Source organism: Choloepus didactylus, chromosome Y, assembly GCF_015220235.1.
Source record: "Choloepus didactylus isolate mChoDid1 chromosome Y, mChoDid1.pri, whole genome shotgun sequence".
Lineage (NCBI taxonomy): Eukaryota > Metazoa > Chordata > Mammalia > Pilosa > Megalonychidae > Choloepus > Choloepus didactylus.
In genome coordinates this window covers 31,065,204-31,079,549 of record NC_051335.1, presented here as the reverse complement: position 1 = coordinate 31,079,549, position 14,346 = coordinate 31,065,204, and the positions used below count along the sequence as shown (strand labels likewise).

Below are 14,346 nucleotides of genomic sequence, written 5' to 3'. Positions count from 1 at the left end.
GAACATAAAAAAACTAAGCTCAAAACTCATAATAGGAAGACTAAAACTTCCAATATGGTAGGTCTCTAGTGATTTCAAAGGATAAAGCAACACTAGTTAACAGTCACATACCAGCAGCTATGGGAATTCCAACCAGATTATAAATTAGAGCAAAGACAAAATTTATCTGAATCCTCTTCACTGTCTTCCTTGATAAGTCAATACTTGCCACTACATCCAGAAGATCATTCTGAGAATAGAAATATCTGTGATATTAATGAGAAACTCTAACTTAACTAGTCAGTTTGCATTTGACACTGTGTAATATTGAAGAGTATATGCACCTTAGAGTAATATGTGCATTAAGTACAAATCTCAGATATTTCTAAAAATTTGAGTCAGCCTTGGAAAATGTTTTTCAGAAATTTTTCTCAGGGTTACAAAAACACTTTTAGGGTTGTATACTGGTACAGGGATTAAATCCCATTAAAATAACCTCAGCAAATAGTTGCTGAAGATAGTTTTATTGTAAGTACACTCCTAAATCTTATTATTCACTTTAGGACATTGTAATTCTCATTCACTTAGTTGGACTGAGAAAGTCAGGAGGTAATTAGTAAGACCTCCCATACTCCCACCCCAAATTCTCACAGTTTGAGAGCATGGGAATTAAAAGGACAGAATTGATGTGACTGATACACTTTATGACACTGTCACTGACCATGTAGGGTAGTACACTCTCTTCAAAGGTCAGGCCACAGGACTTACCCTTATCAAAACTACATCGGCTGCTTCAATGGCTACATCTGTGCCTGTGCCAATGGCAATTCCAACATTAGCCATTGCCAGAGCTGGGGAGTCATTGATTCCATCTCCTACCATTGCTACCCGTTTCCCCTCGTCTTGAAGTTGCTGTACCTTAGCAACCTTATGGGAAGGTAGAACTTCAGAAAATACCTTAGTAATGCCAACCTACATGAGGAAAAATAAATTCAATTAATTTGAAGAAATATTACTAGTATCTGAAACAGGCTAAGCAACAATGAGCCCTCATTTTTCACCCACCAGATGTTCAAATTTTAAAGACTGATAATATCCAGTGTTAGTAAATATGTGGAGAAATGAGCTATCTTGGTGTAAATTGGTACTGTCTTTTTGGAGGACACTTGGCAGCATCTATCAAAGTGTGCTTATCCTATGGTTCATCAATTGTATTTCTAGCTATAGTTTGGACATATGTGTACATGTACAAAAAAAAGATGCATATACAAGGATGTTCATCACTGACCGTTCTGTAATAAAAAAATTTTCAAAACCACCTAAATGTCCATCATTAAGGTAATGGTTACATAAATTAAGACACATCCATACCATGGATTTCCATACAGCAATGTAAAAAGAATGAAATAACTTTATATGTGCAGACATGGACAAATGTTTGAGAGACATATAGTTATATATAAAAAAGCATACTGATGAACAATTTGTACAAACTGATCAATTTATATTGAAAATATCAGAGCTATACATTTGTATATGAACACATGAAGAAATCTGGGGGAGTAGGACCAGACTGGGAGCATGGGAAAAGGATAACAAATTTTTAGCTTTATCTCCTTTTATATTTTTTTAATAACAAGAATGTATTCATTCTTGTTATTAAATAACCTGTGTTATTTAAAAGAAGAGGGGAAAAGGCATTCCAAAGTAGAAAAGAAAAATATAAGAAAAGTTTTGGAGGTAAGGGAAATTTAGGCATCAGGAGCACAGAAACAATATGTCAAAGTGGTGCATTAGGAAGACTGTTCGAACAGCAGTACTTGAGATGGACTAGAGGGCAAAATGTGTAAAGCTACTACTGTGTTTTATGCATGAGATATGAAAGCCTGTTTTAGGCTGGCAGCCCTGGGGATGAATATGAGCAACATTTCAGGTGAAGCATCAAGAGAAACTGGTATACGATGAAACTCAAAAATCCCATAAACTAAGCAAATAACTTTTTACTCAAAACAGGAACACACAAAGCCCAAAGTACTTCCAGCAGGGTATGTCAATTCTTCTTTAAGGAACCAGTTAAGGCTACTCAATGATAATGAAAATAATGGGTAATATGAACTCTTTTAGAGTGTGAAGACAAGAAAGAAAATATATATGAAGAATGGGAAGTATGGGCGGTTACCACATACTCCCACCCCAACAACTAAGTAAACCAATTTACCTGGGAAGCAATAGATCTAGCTGTTTTACTGTTGTCTCCAGTGATCAGAACTACTTCTAAACCCATAGATTTCAGAACATGAACAGCCAATTCTGTTTCGGGTTTCACTGTATCAGCAATGGCTATCAACCCACACAGTTCATCCAGTATAGTAGCAGCAGAAAAGAAGAGTTGTAAATATGCAGAAAGCAGAATAATATTCCAACTTAAACTTTCAGAAATAAATGAATTTTATTAAGTTGTTTATTGCTTAACACAAAACATCTGAGTCCACACAGACTTTATACCACAAATCCTGCAACAAATCTCCATATTTGGCTATTAGAATCGCACAGACTGAAGTAGGGGTTACTAATGAGGGTAGTAATAAGAAAATGAGAGTCCTTACTGGATACTAAAAGACCCCTTTTCTTTCCTCAAAGAAGTATTTGCCAATAACCTCAAACACTTTAGCTAATTTAAAGGCAAATGAAACTGAAAGGGTGTTTTGTTTTTTTTTTTTTAAGTAAAAAGTCTCATACTTTTTCTCTTTTTAAGGTGGGGGAAGGGTAGAGACAAAAATGGCATTTCATGGTAGGGAAAAAAAAATCACTGCAAGTATTTCTTTTATTCTATTTTAAAAAAACAAAAGTAAAATGTTATTCTCTGCTTTTTTCTCTGAACTCAAAGATACTGCCGTCATACTAAGCAAGGATTATAAATGTTGACTCATTAATCTCACAGCTGAAAATTTACACTAAGAAATAATTTAACAAAAGAAACCAAAATCTCAAAGATGTTTCTTGTAGTGTTATTTATAATAGTGAAATATTAAAAATGGCCTAAATTTTCAACAGAGGAATTATTAATTATGGTATTTAAGTTTAATAAATAATGCAGCATTAAAATAAAGTTATGTAGCAAATTAGAAAATATGTATTAAGTAAAATAAAGCAGAATAAAACAGTATGTGTACAAGAGATTTTTGAAATTTCTGTTCAACTTTATGGGGGTATAATTTACAAATAATAAAATGCACTCACTTAAAAATATTATGTGCAATAATAAAATTCTGTAAAAATATTACTATAAGAACAAACACATGAATGGCACATATGATATTAAAACTGACATTGTGTTAGCATGATGGGATTATGGATGTTATTTTACTATGCTATTATTTTAATGTTATGCTATTTTTTAGGTTTTTAAGAATTTCTTGATTAGCTATTTTTTTCAAATGTAGGCTAGAGAAGAAAATAATAAAGCCAGGCAAATGCAACAGATTTTTAAATTAATCAGTAGCACGTATTGTTAACATTTTCACTTTGTATTAAAGCTGCTCTTGAATAACCCTCATAGTTCAGAAGTATCTAAAAAAATACACATAAAACAGTACCTGAGATCACGACACTGAATCATTTCATACTAAATCTTACCACCAACTGCCACCAGTACAGCAGTCTGACCTTTTCTCTCATGTTCAGTCATGGAATCATCTACATCATTATTAATAACAAGACCATTTCTAACCATCCATTCCCTGTTACCAATGAGGACTTTGTACTGCTGAGCATTAAGAACATCTGAAAGAAAGTACAGAAATAACATTTAGTGAGCTCATTTAATCTTTATAACAACTCCATCAGAGACAAGCAAGTTCTTTCCATCTAACCTTGCAGTCACTACCTTGTATTTTTGAAAGAACACAGGTGACAACAGTGATTTTCAGATTTTCTAGGAACATACTCTACTCTCTCATGACTCTGAGCCTTTGCACATGTTGCTGCCTCCATCTGGAATGTCCTTCTCCTTCCTCTCCAAATAGCAAACTCCATCAGATTCTTCAAGAGCCAGTCCAAATGTTACTTTCTCAGCAAAGGTTTTCCTTTGTCCTTCCACGACAATTCAATCAAATTCAAAATATTTACTGGGCATCAGTAGCTAAATGTGGTTGGACAAAAGCACATAACCATGTTGACTTCTCTCATTTTAAACCTGCTACCACTAACTTTAAGTGGGCCCTTAGTGTTATCTGGCAATTCTACTACATTTCTTCATTCATTCTCCATTGCTTCTAGATGGCTATTTCATACCCCTCTTTTCCCCTCAAATGTCCAACTGTTCCTCCTCCATTCTCATACCAGGTGATGACTTTACTTCCTACTACAAAAATAAAATAGAAGAGAATTTGCACAAACTCTCATTACCACATCTACACAACTATCTTTGCCTATGTCCACATAATCTAACTTCCTTTCGGTTAACTGCTCCTGCTCCCATTTAAGGCCAGCCTCCCCACTTGCCCACTAGATCCCCTTCTTCTTGCCTATTCTAGACTATCTCTCCAGCAATTTTCCCCTCTGTCTCCTACATCATCAAATTTTCTCTCTCTATCAGATTGTTCCTATCAGCATACAAACCTGTGTACATTGTCCCACCTTAAAAACCCTCTTAATGCTACCACCCCATCTATCTGTTTATATATATAGTAAAACTTTCTAAAAGTGTTGTCTCTTTTGACTATCTCCAATTCATATCTTCCCATTCTCTTGAGAACCCACTCCAATAAAGTCTTTGTCTCTATTACCCCAAGGAAATTGTTCATATAGTATACCAGTGATCTTTAATTAACTCAATGGTTAATTCTCAGTCCTCACCTTACTTGCCTTTTTAGCAGCATTTAACACAGTTGATCACTCTCACCTTCTTGAAATACTCTCTTTGCTTTGGCTTCTAAAATATGACATTCTTATGGTTTACCTTCTTACTGGTTATTCCTTCTCAGTCGTCTTTGCTGATCTATTCTCATCTTCTTGATTTCTTAATTTTGTTGTGCCCTGGGGATCAGTCCTTAACTCTTTCTTTTCCCCTCTATCTACTCTCACTCCTTTGGGATCTTATCCAGTCTCATGGCTTTAAGTACCATCTACAATAGTGCTGTCCAATAGAACATTCTGCAATGATGGCAATGTTTCATATTTGCTCTGTTTAATACAGTAGCTACTGGCTATTGAGCACTGAAATATGGCTAGTATTATTGAAGAGCTGAACGTAATTTAATTCAATTTAAGTTAATTTACATTTAAATATTCTTATGTGACTAGTGGCTACAATATTGGACAGTGCAGGTCTATAAACAGATGACTCTGAAATCTGTATCTACTACCCAGTCTATTTCCTTGAACTCCAGACTTGTGAAGCCAACTGCTCACTTGGTATTTTCAGTTTTATGGCATCTGCACTTGGATGTCTAATAGGCACTCAAACTTCACATATCCAAAACTGAACTCCTGATCTTCTCTCCAATACTGCCACTACTGCAGTTTTCCCACCTTATTTAAATGGTAACACCATCTTTCTAATTGCTTAGGCCAAAACCTTGGCATAATTCTTGATTCCTGCTTCTCTCATACCCCATTCTAATTCATGAGCAAATCTGTTAGCTCTTCCTTTAAGACACGTCCAGAAGTTGACCACTTCCCAGTACCTCTACTGTTACCACATTGGTCCAAGCCACTATAATCTTTCATCTGGATTATGTCAGTAGCCCCTAACTCATTTCCCTGCTTCTGCCCTTGCCCCCTCCAAAGTCCATCTTTACCAGAGCAGCCAAAGTAATATTTTTAAAACAATAAGTCAGATTCTGTCACTCCTCTACTCAAAACCTTCAAATCACTTCCCATCTCAGGGTAAAAGCCAAAGTCCTCCTAATATCCTTCCATGATCTAGTCCCCCCACAAGCTCTCTGACCTCATCTCTTACTCCTTTACCACTCATTTATCCTGGTCTAGCCATACTGGTATCCTTGTTGCTCCTCAAACAAGCCAAGCATATGCCCTTCTCAGCCTTTCTTTTAAAAGCAGTTTTATTGAGATATATTTACACACCATACAAACCACCTGAAGTGTGCAACCACTGGCTCACAGTATGATTACACAGTTGTGCCTACAACCTGATGATCAATTTTAGAACATTTTAATTACTCCAGAAAAGAAATAAAAATAAAAAAGGAAACTCAAATTCTCTCATACCCCTTATCTCCCCCTATTATTGACCCATATTATTGGTGTAGTCCATTTGTTACAGTTGATAGAAGATTATTAAAGTATTACTATTAACTATAGTCCATAGTTGCAAGAGGTACATTTTTCTCATATATTCCTCTATTATTAATTCCTTGTAATAGTATCACACAATTGTTCTAGTTCATGAAAGAACTTTTTAATATTTGTACAGTTAAGCACAAACATTGTCTACCACAGGATTCACTGTGTTATACATTCCCACATCTCAAGGCTTTTATACTTACTATTCCTCATGCCCAGAATACTTTTGTCACAATCACATAGCCTTCTCCTTCACTCTCTTCAGGTCTTTGCTCAAAAGCCACCCTCTCAATGAGGCCTACCCTGAATAACCTATATAAAATAGTACCCCATACTCCGAGCATTCTGTATACTTACTCTACTTTATTTTCCTCCATAGCATTATCTGTGACATACTACATTTTCTTATTTGTTTGCTCACTGTCTTGTGTTATCTCACCAGAATGTAAGCTCCATGAGGTAATCATTGCTGATTCCTTAGTGCCTTGAACAGTCCATGACACACAGTAAGTAAAATGAATAAATTTACTATAAGTCAGTGTGTGTGACACTGGAACTTCACAGATAAATAAAGAAATCACAGTCTAGTAGAAACAGGCAGGTAAATAATTATAATGCAGTTTGCTTGGTACAATAACAGAGATGAAGTATAGGTATGACTCCAAAAGAAGAGCTAATAGCTCTGCCTGAGTGTGTTAGTCAGCAAAGTCTTCACTGAACAAAGATTTGAGTTGGGTCTTGAAAGATGAGCATAAGTTCCCCAGGTAGATCCATCTGCAGACAAGGATATTACATAGAGAAAACAGTAAATGAGATGATGAAATAGGAATAAAATGGAACCATTTAGGGAGGAATTGCAAGTAGTTCGGTATGGAAAGAAAATAGAGTACATGTGGAGCAGTGGAAAAAGAAAAAGTGGGTGATACAGGTAGGAAAGAGATAGATTATGAGGAACAGATATGGAACAAAGTCTAGAAAGACTGGATTTTGTCCTGTAGGAGATAACAGAGCCATTAGAACAGGGATCCTTAACAGAGATCCATGGATAGGCGTCAGGATATATTTGAACCTCCTGAAACAAAGATTTTTTCAGGGGTGAGTCCACAGCTTTCATCACATTCCTCCAAGGGTTCATGATTCAAAAAAAGGTTATAAACCACCTTAATAAAATGTATTAGAAAGTGATGTGGTCAGATTTGCACATTAGCAAAATCACTCTGGCACAAACTAGTGGGGAGTAGCTAGAACAGGTGAGTATATCATGTCTTCTGGAGAGATGGATAGATCAACATGAAGCTCAGAAAACACATCTTGGCTGGAAATGTGGATTCTGGAGTGGTAGCAGAATCCTATAGGTGGGAGAAGAAGTGATGGGCATGAGTGAAACTGTACAGAGAGAGTATGCAAAATGAGAAAAAGACAAAGAACAAAATCCTGAGAACATCCAACATTTGGGAGCAGGAGAAAAGAGGAATCAATGTAGAATTAACAGGGACAGCCAGGGAAATGAGAAGAGAATCTAGAGAAAGTAGTCATGAAATCAAGGGAGGAAAGAGGCTTAGGAAGCATGGAATGGTCAACACTATCCAATGCCTTAGCGGGTCATAAAATATGAAGACTGATCACTGGAGATGGCACTGAGTAAGATCATCATTGGGCTTAGCAAGAACAGTTTCAGGAGTATAGATGGGGCAGAAGCCAGACTGCAATGAATTGAGACATGAATGTGCAATGAATAAGTGAGTTCAGCAATCACAGACTTCTCTTTCTAGAAGCATAGATATAAAGGAAAAGAAAGACATATAGGACATAATCTAGAAAGCAATACAGATATTTTGATGGAAGAAACATCTTACTTTTAGGAAAATGAACTAATATAGGGGAGATGGAAAATAAAAAAGCTAGGGGACATAGATCAAGGTCCCTAAGGAGTCAAGAAAGGGTGTATCTAGAGCAAAGATGAAGGTATTCATTAGGCAAGATGAAGAATATCTCTTCCCCTGAAAGAGGAATAATTCTGGGAAAAAAAAATGGAAAGGACACATTTGGCAATCTTAGTTTTCCATATGAAAATAAGCAAAGTAATTTGCTGAGGGAATTAGAGGGAGGATCATAGACTCTTGTGAAACACATAAAAGGTTTGGAGTAGCTGTGGTGAGAAATAGAAGAACTCCTGAACTAAGATGGAAGACCAGCTAAAGCTCAACCTCATCACCCTATGGTGGTATCAATGAACACAGTTGGGAAATGCTCCCTAGGAACTTGAGTGAAGTGAAGAAAGTCTATGGTAGAATTGATTTGAGAGAATGAAACCATGATGACAATTTTTGTTTCTTATGTAACAGTTCAGGGTTATAAAGTTAGCTATCTGTCCATAACTGTCCCATAATAGGTACTACAAAGAAAATTAGCTTACTTGAGAGCTGGGCATCAATAATCATGGAAGACGAAGTTGATTGTTCACTACTTGCATCAATTTGACAGAGCGATGCGTTTTTAATATTGTTTTCCTCTATCTTCCAGTTATTCTCATGCAGCAAGCCTTCAATATTGGTGACTTTACAGCTAATACCACAGCCTGGCATAACCTGGAAATCTATGCAGGTACCCAAGGTTTCAGTGTCCAGTTCCTAACAAATAGAAACAGAAGGATTTCCTCTGCTGTTCTAATAATCCAAGGTCATCCATCAGCAAGCTCAAAGATTACTCCTGGTTAATTGTAAATGCTTAGACACATGCTACATGTCTGGTAAATACTAAATATTTCAAATAAAACTGTCACTAGTCATTGCCTAATTTACAGTGGATTTTGATAAGAATGAAGGAATAAAGTGCTGAGTATCATATCCAAAGTTATACGAGAACCTCAGAATCCACTGTTTCTAATCCCATACTCTAAAAATTATAGCATGTTTGGGGAAAGAAAACATAAGTTGTTTATCAATATTATCTACCCTATCCAGTAGAAAATTACAAGTTAAATTTTTAACTCTATAGACAAGTTAGATTTCCTATTCAATACAGAGCAAAGGGTAACAGAGCTAATAGGGCCTTTAGTTACCAGGGTGCTCTCAATATTATGATGTTGTGTCTTTAGTAAGCCAAAGAATTCAGATGGCTATCATCGTTTCGTGGCTATTAATAGCTTCATCTTCTCTGTTTGAGTTGGGTAAAAATAAGCCAGGTCAGTAGTAGTTAATACGTAGAAAGGAAAGAACAAATAAAGAAAAGGTAACTAATGGTAGAAATTGCTACATTTTAACTTTAAAATTAATGTGTGATAATTTATAAACTCAGTGAGAAAAGAGAAACAATTCTATGGAAAAATAGGCAAAGGATACAAACAGGTTACAGATAAGAAACAGAAATGGCCAATAAACTGATGCTCAACCTTATTCATAATTAAGGAAATACAAAGCAAACCAACAATGAATAAACACTTTTCACTTATTAAACTGGAAAAAATTAAGTGTTACCAAGAGTGTGGGGAAATGGGCACTCTTAAAACTTGTGATGAAGATATAAACTGATACAAACTTTCACTTGGGTGTTGACAATGTTTATCATTTGTTATTGGTAATATTTATGAAAATTTAACTGCATATATCCTTTGATAGAGCAATTGCATTGATAGGCATTTAACATACAGATAAACTTGTAAAAGCTGACAAAAATGTTTACTGTACATTGTAAGAACAAAATAACAATCATACAGTAATAATACAATACAGTCATTAAAAACAGTGAGGCAGATCTGTATGTCCTGATGTGGAAAATCATTTAATAAAATTTTTAAAACAACAACAAGGTACCAAAGAGTGGTCACTGTATGATCTTTCTATGCAGGGTTAAAAAGAATAAATAAAAGGCATGTTGGTATATGCATTAAAAACTGTTGACAGATGCACAAGTTGTGAATATACTAAAATCTATTGAATTGTACACTTAAAAAGGATGAACTTTATGGTGTGTGAATTATATTGCAATAAAGCTGCTGCTTAAAAAGCTGTTCACAGGTTAACAGTTGATAAACTTTGTAGAGAGGAATTACGGAAAGTGATGGGGAATGAGACTTTCACTTTTCATTATGTAACTGTATGAATTACCTGAATTTTCCTACCAAAAGTATGTGTGACTTTTATTCATTATTTTTAATACATTTTATTGTGAAATTTAATATATATACAGAAGAGTGATAACTTTCAAAGTACAATTTAACAAATAGGGAGCAAATTTCAAAGAATGTTATGGGTTACAGTTCCACAATTTCAGTTATTTCTTATTGTGATATATAACATATATACAAAAAAGTAGTAACTTCCAAAGCATGATTTAATAAGTAGCTATATGGGTAATTTCAAAGAATGTTATGGGTTACAGTTCCACAGTTTCAGTTATTTCTTTATTGTGAAATATAAGACATATACAGAAAGGTGGTAACTTTTAAAGTACAATTTAGTGAGTAGCTATAGAGCAAATTTCAAAGAATGCTATGGGTAACAGCTTCACCATTTCAGTTATTTCCCTCTAGCCATTCTAACACCTAACATCTAATATATATATATTTGTATAAAGATTCAGTATTTGTAATCCTTTGTTAAATCCTATCTTGTCTGTTGCTACCCTTTCTCTCATTTAATCATTTTCTCGATCTTCAGGGGTGTCTAGGCAGTGACTACCCTAACTTTTTCGTATTACTTTTATTATTAATTTTTATGTCAACAGGAGTTATCCATGTGGTAGGATTACAGTAAATTTCTGTTTTCATCGTTCAACTTTCATGTATGAAGAAACTAAGATATTTTATAAAATTAAAAGAGAAAATACAAGTCTCTCTAGCCTCATACCAGCCATATGTAAATCATAGTCAAACACCTGTCTGGCCTTCTATTGCTTATACTTGGATAGGGTTTTTGGGTAATTCCTAGAGGAGATGACTACATTAACAAACAAGGGGAAAACGTACCTGTTTGCAGTATTTGGTTACTGCTGTTCCTAGAGGGTGTTCACTGTTACTTTCAGCAGTTCCCAAAATGGCCAGGATTTTATTGCGTGAAATTTTGTTACTTTCCACTAGAACCTTTACTTGATTCACTACTGGGGTTCCATGGGTAATGGTTCCAGTCTTATCAAATACCACTACCTTTACCTGTAAGAAAATTAAAATATAGTGCATCTATATAACTTGATAATCTTTACCCTTACCTTTCTAGAAATGAGAAAAAGAATTACTATGGCAAACAGATTACCATTTTGTTTCTTAATAAGCTGACTGTCTTTGGAAGGACAAAAAGGAAGGGAGAATTAGGAAACAAATACTCTTAGTTATAGCTAATATTCTACCCCCTGCAAATGCTCAACTGTTTAATCATGCTAAATGACCAAGGGAATATGTTAAAAAACTAGAGTTAATTGTTAAGGGCTTGACTGTTAATAGGTAATTAAGAGATGCCTCTAGAATCTCCAGGGAAAACAGAAAGGCTTTCAATACTACTGAATGATAAGATCCATAGGGAAGATCTGGGCAACAGGCAGATGACTATAAGAGCAAAGGTAAGTAACCAAGTTGAAGTGGGCATCAGCTAAGACCTACTGGGTTGCTTTGGTTAAATTGGGTCTACTTTAGAAGTTTGCAGTGAGAAGAGACAGCTCAGGGAACCAATGACGGAAACATAGCCCAGATAGGAAAAAGGAAGAGTCTGGAATTAGAGAATTGTGCTGGTTTGAATCTGTTATGTATCCCATAAAAGACTACATTCTTTTAATCCACTCTTGTGGGGTCACACCTATAGTGGGTGGGCTCTTTTGATTAGGTTGTTTCCATGGAGATGTGACCCCACCCATTCAAGGTGGGTCTTAATTAGTTTATTGGAGTCCTTCAGAGAACTCAGGGAGAGACAGAGAGCTGAGAGCCAACACAGACCCAGATGCTTGGAGATGCAGAAACAAAGACATTTGGAGATGCTAAGCTAAGAGATGAAGCTCAGAGTTTGCCCCAGAGAAGCTAAGAGAGAATGTGAGAGAGACATTTTGGAAAGAAGGTAAGATATATAATCCAGAGTTTGCCCCTGGGAGAAGCAAGGACCCACAGGAGCTGAGCCAGAAGCCCAGAGATATTTTGGAAAAAGACACGGAAACCAGAAGCTAAGCCTGGGAGAGGACCAGCAGACTCCGGCCATGTGCCTTCCCATGTGACAGAGGAAACCCAGATGCCATCGGCCTTTCTTCCGAGAAGGTATCTACCTCTTGATGCCTTAATTTGGGACATTTTCATGGGCTCAGAGCTGTAAATTTGCAGCCTGATAAATACCCATTGAAAAAGCCACTCCATTTCTGGTATATTGCATTTTGGTAGCTTTAGCAAACCAGTAAAACAATATAGTCACCTCTCAGAACCCTGAGAAATGAATAGCCCAGGGAGCAGAGATGAAAGAGATGTGACAACTAAATGCAAAGTATAAGAGAAAAATAGCTATAAAGAACATTACTGAGATAATTAAGGAAACTGGAGCATGGACTATAGATTAGATAGCAGTGCTGTATCAATAGTAATTTCTTGATTCTGATAATACTGTGGTTATATAAGGGAATATCCGGGTTCTTAGGAAAGGGGTCTGAAAACTGCACCTATTCTTGAATAGTTCAGGAAAAACGTGTGTGTGTGTGTGTGTGTGTGAGAGAGAGAGAGAGAGAGAGAGAGAGAGAGAGAGAGAGAAAGCATGCATGCGTGACGGAGAGGGAGAGAGAATGAGAGAGAAAATGGTAAAGGAAATGGGGCAAAATGAAAATAAACAGGGAACTATGAATAAAGGTATACAGGAATTCTTGTTGTTTAATAAGCTAACCTATTCACTGTCTTTAGAAGGCACAAGAAAGGGAGAATCAGGGAAGAAATATGCTTAGTTATAGCTAATACTCCTCTGCGAATGTTCAACTACTTAATTATGCTAAATGACTATGCAAAATCGAAGTTTGAAATTATCTCAAAATTTTAAATTACTGTAAAAATTAATAGCCTATATTCACTGGCTAGATGAGGTTCCAAATTTATTTTAAGCTGTGTTCTATGTTTACCATATGTATCTGCATATGGTTTATGTCCTCATAATACAATTATATTAGTAGGAACATGGTTTTAGTTGAAGTAAGAAGCCTTAATTGAGACTCTTATGGAAACATTAATATGAGAGACATCAAGGACAGGATTATGTTTCCAAAATAATAACTCTAAACTGTCAACTAGTGGTAGCAGACAAAGAATCTGTATTGTAATTACAAGAGGTAGTCGAAGAATACAAATGTGGAGTCACATACAAGAAGCCTGATAGACTTTGACAAACTTTCCTGGGAAAATAGCTATTCTGTCTTACTACCCTAAAAATTGGGTCTAGTCTGAGCTGGGATACAATTCCAGATTTTCCACATCAGGATCTGCTTTAAGAGACTGGGCCTGGATAGGCCTTAGAGATCTTAAGTAACTGAGGCCAATCTGGAGTAGAACATAAATAACACCTGTCCTACCTCAACCCTCAGGAAAGTATCACAAGAGACTCAGGTTATGGACTATGTGGAAAAATAATTTAGGACTCTGTTTCTCAATAGGGGCATTATTGCTAGTTTGGATGGGGCAATTTTTAGTTCCTGGGGACTCTCTTACCTTATGTGTCATTTCCAATGGCTCTCCACCTTTGATTAGTATGCCATTTTGAGCACCTACTCCTGTACCAACCATCACAGCAGTTGGAGTGGCCAGTCCCAGAGAACAGGGGCATGCAATACACAGAACTGTGATAGAGGCTTGAAAAGGAAAGCGTATTATTGTTTCTGTTCTGGAGATACTTCTATTGTAGCCCTTTAAAAGAGAGGCATAAATTTTGGTTATTGCTTTAGAGCTGTACAAAACAAAACAAAGCCTAACCCTACTTAAATAAAACCACAATTTTGAAGTCACACACATCCTGCCTAGCTTCCAAATTGTGTTTTAGCAGCTAGCAAGAAAACACTTTTTTTCTTCTATGAAGAAACTGTGACTTAACTGGGAAGTATGTCATAGTCCTAAAA

The 14,346-nt window shown here is 35.9% G+C and overlaps 1 protein-coding gene across 1 annotated transcript in view; it reads right to left on the bottom strand.

Moving 5' to 3' along the window:
* ATP7A (ATPase copper transporting alpha) overlaps nucleotides 1-14,346 on the bottom strand; it is a 101,303-nt gene that overhangs the window by 2,374 nt on the left and 84,583 nt on the right. Inside the window, 7 exon segments of the mRNA XM_037822881.1 lie at nucleotides 112-229; nucleotides 748-951; nucleotides 2,198-2,340; nucleotides 3,616-3,762; nucleotides 8,702-8,915; nucleotides 11,252-11,434; nucleotides 13,943-14,137. Coding sequence (XP_037678809.1) covers nucleotides 112-229; nucleotides 748-951; nucleotides 2,198-2,340; nucleotides 3,616-3,762; nucleotides 8,702-8,915; nucleotides 11,252-11,434; nucleotides 13,943-14,137 — 1,204 coding nt within the window.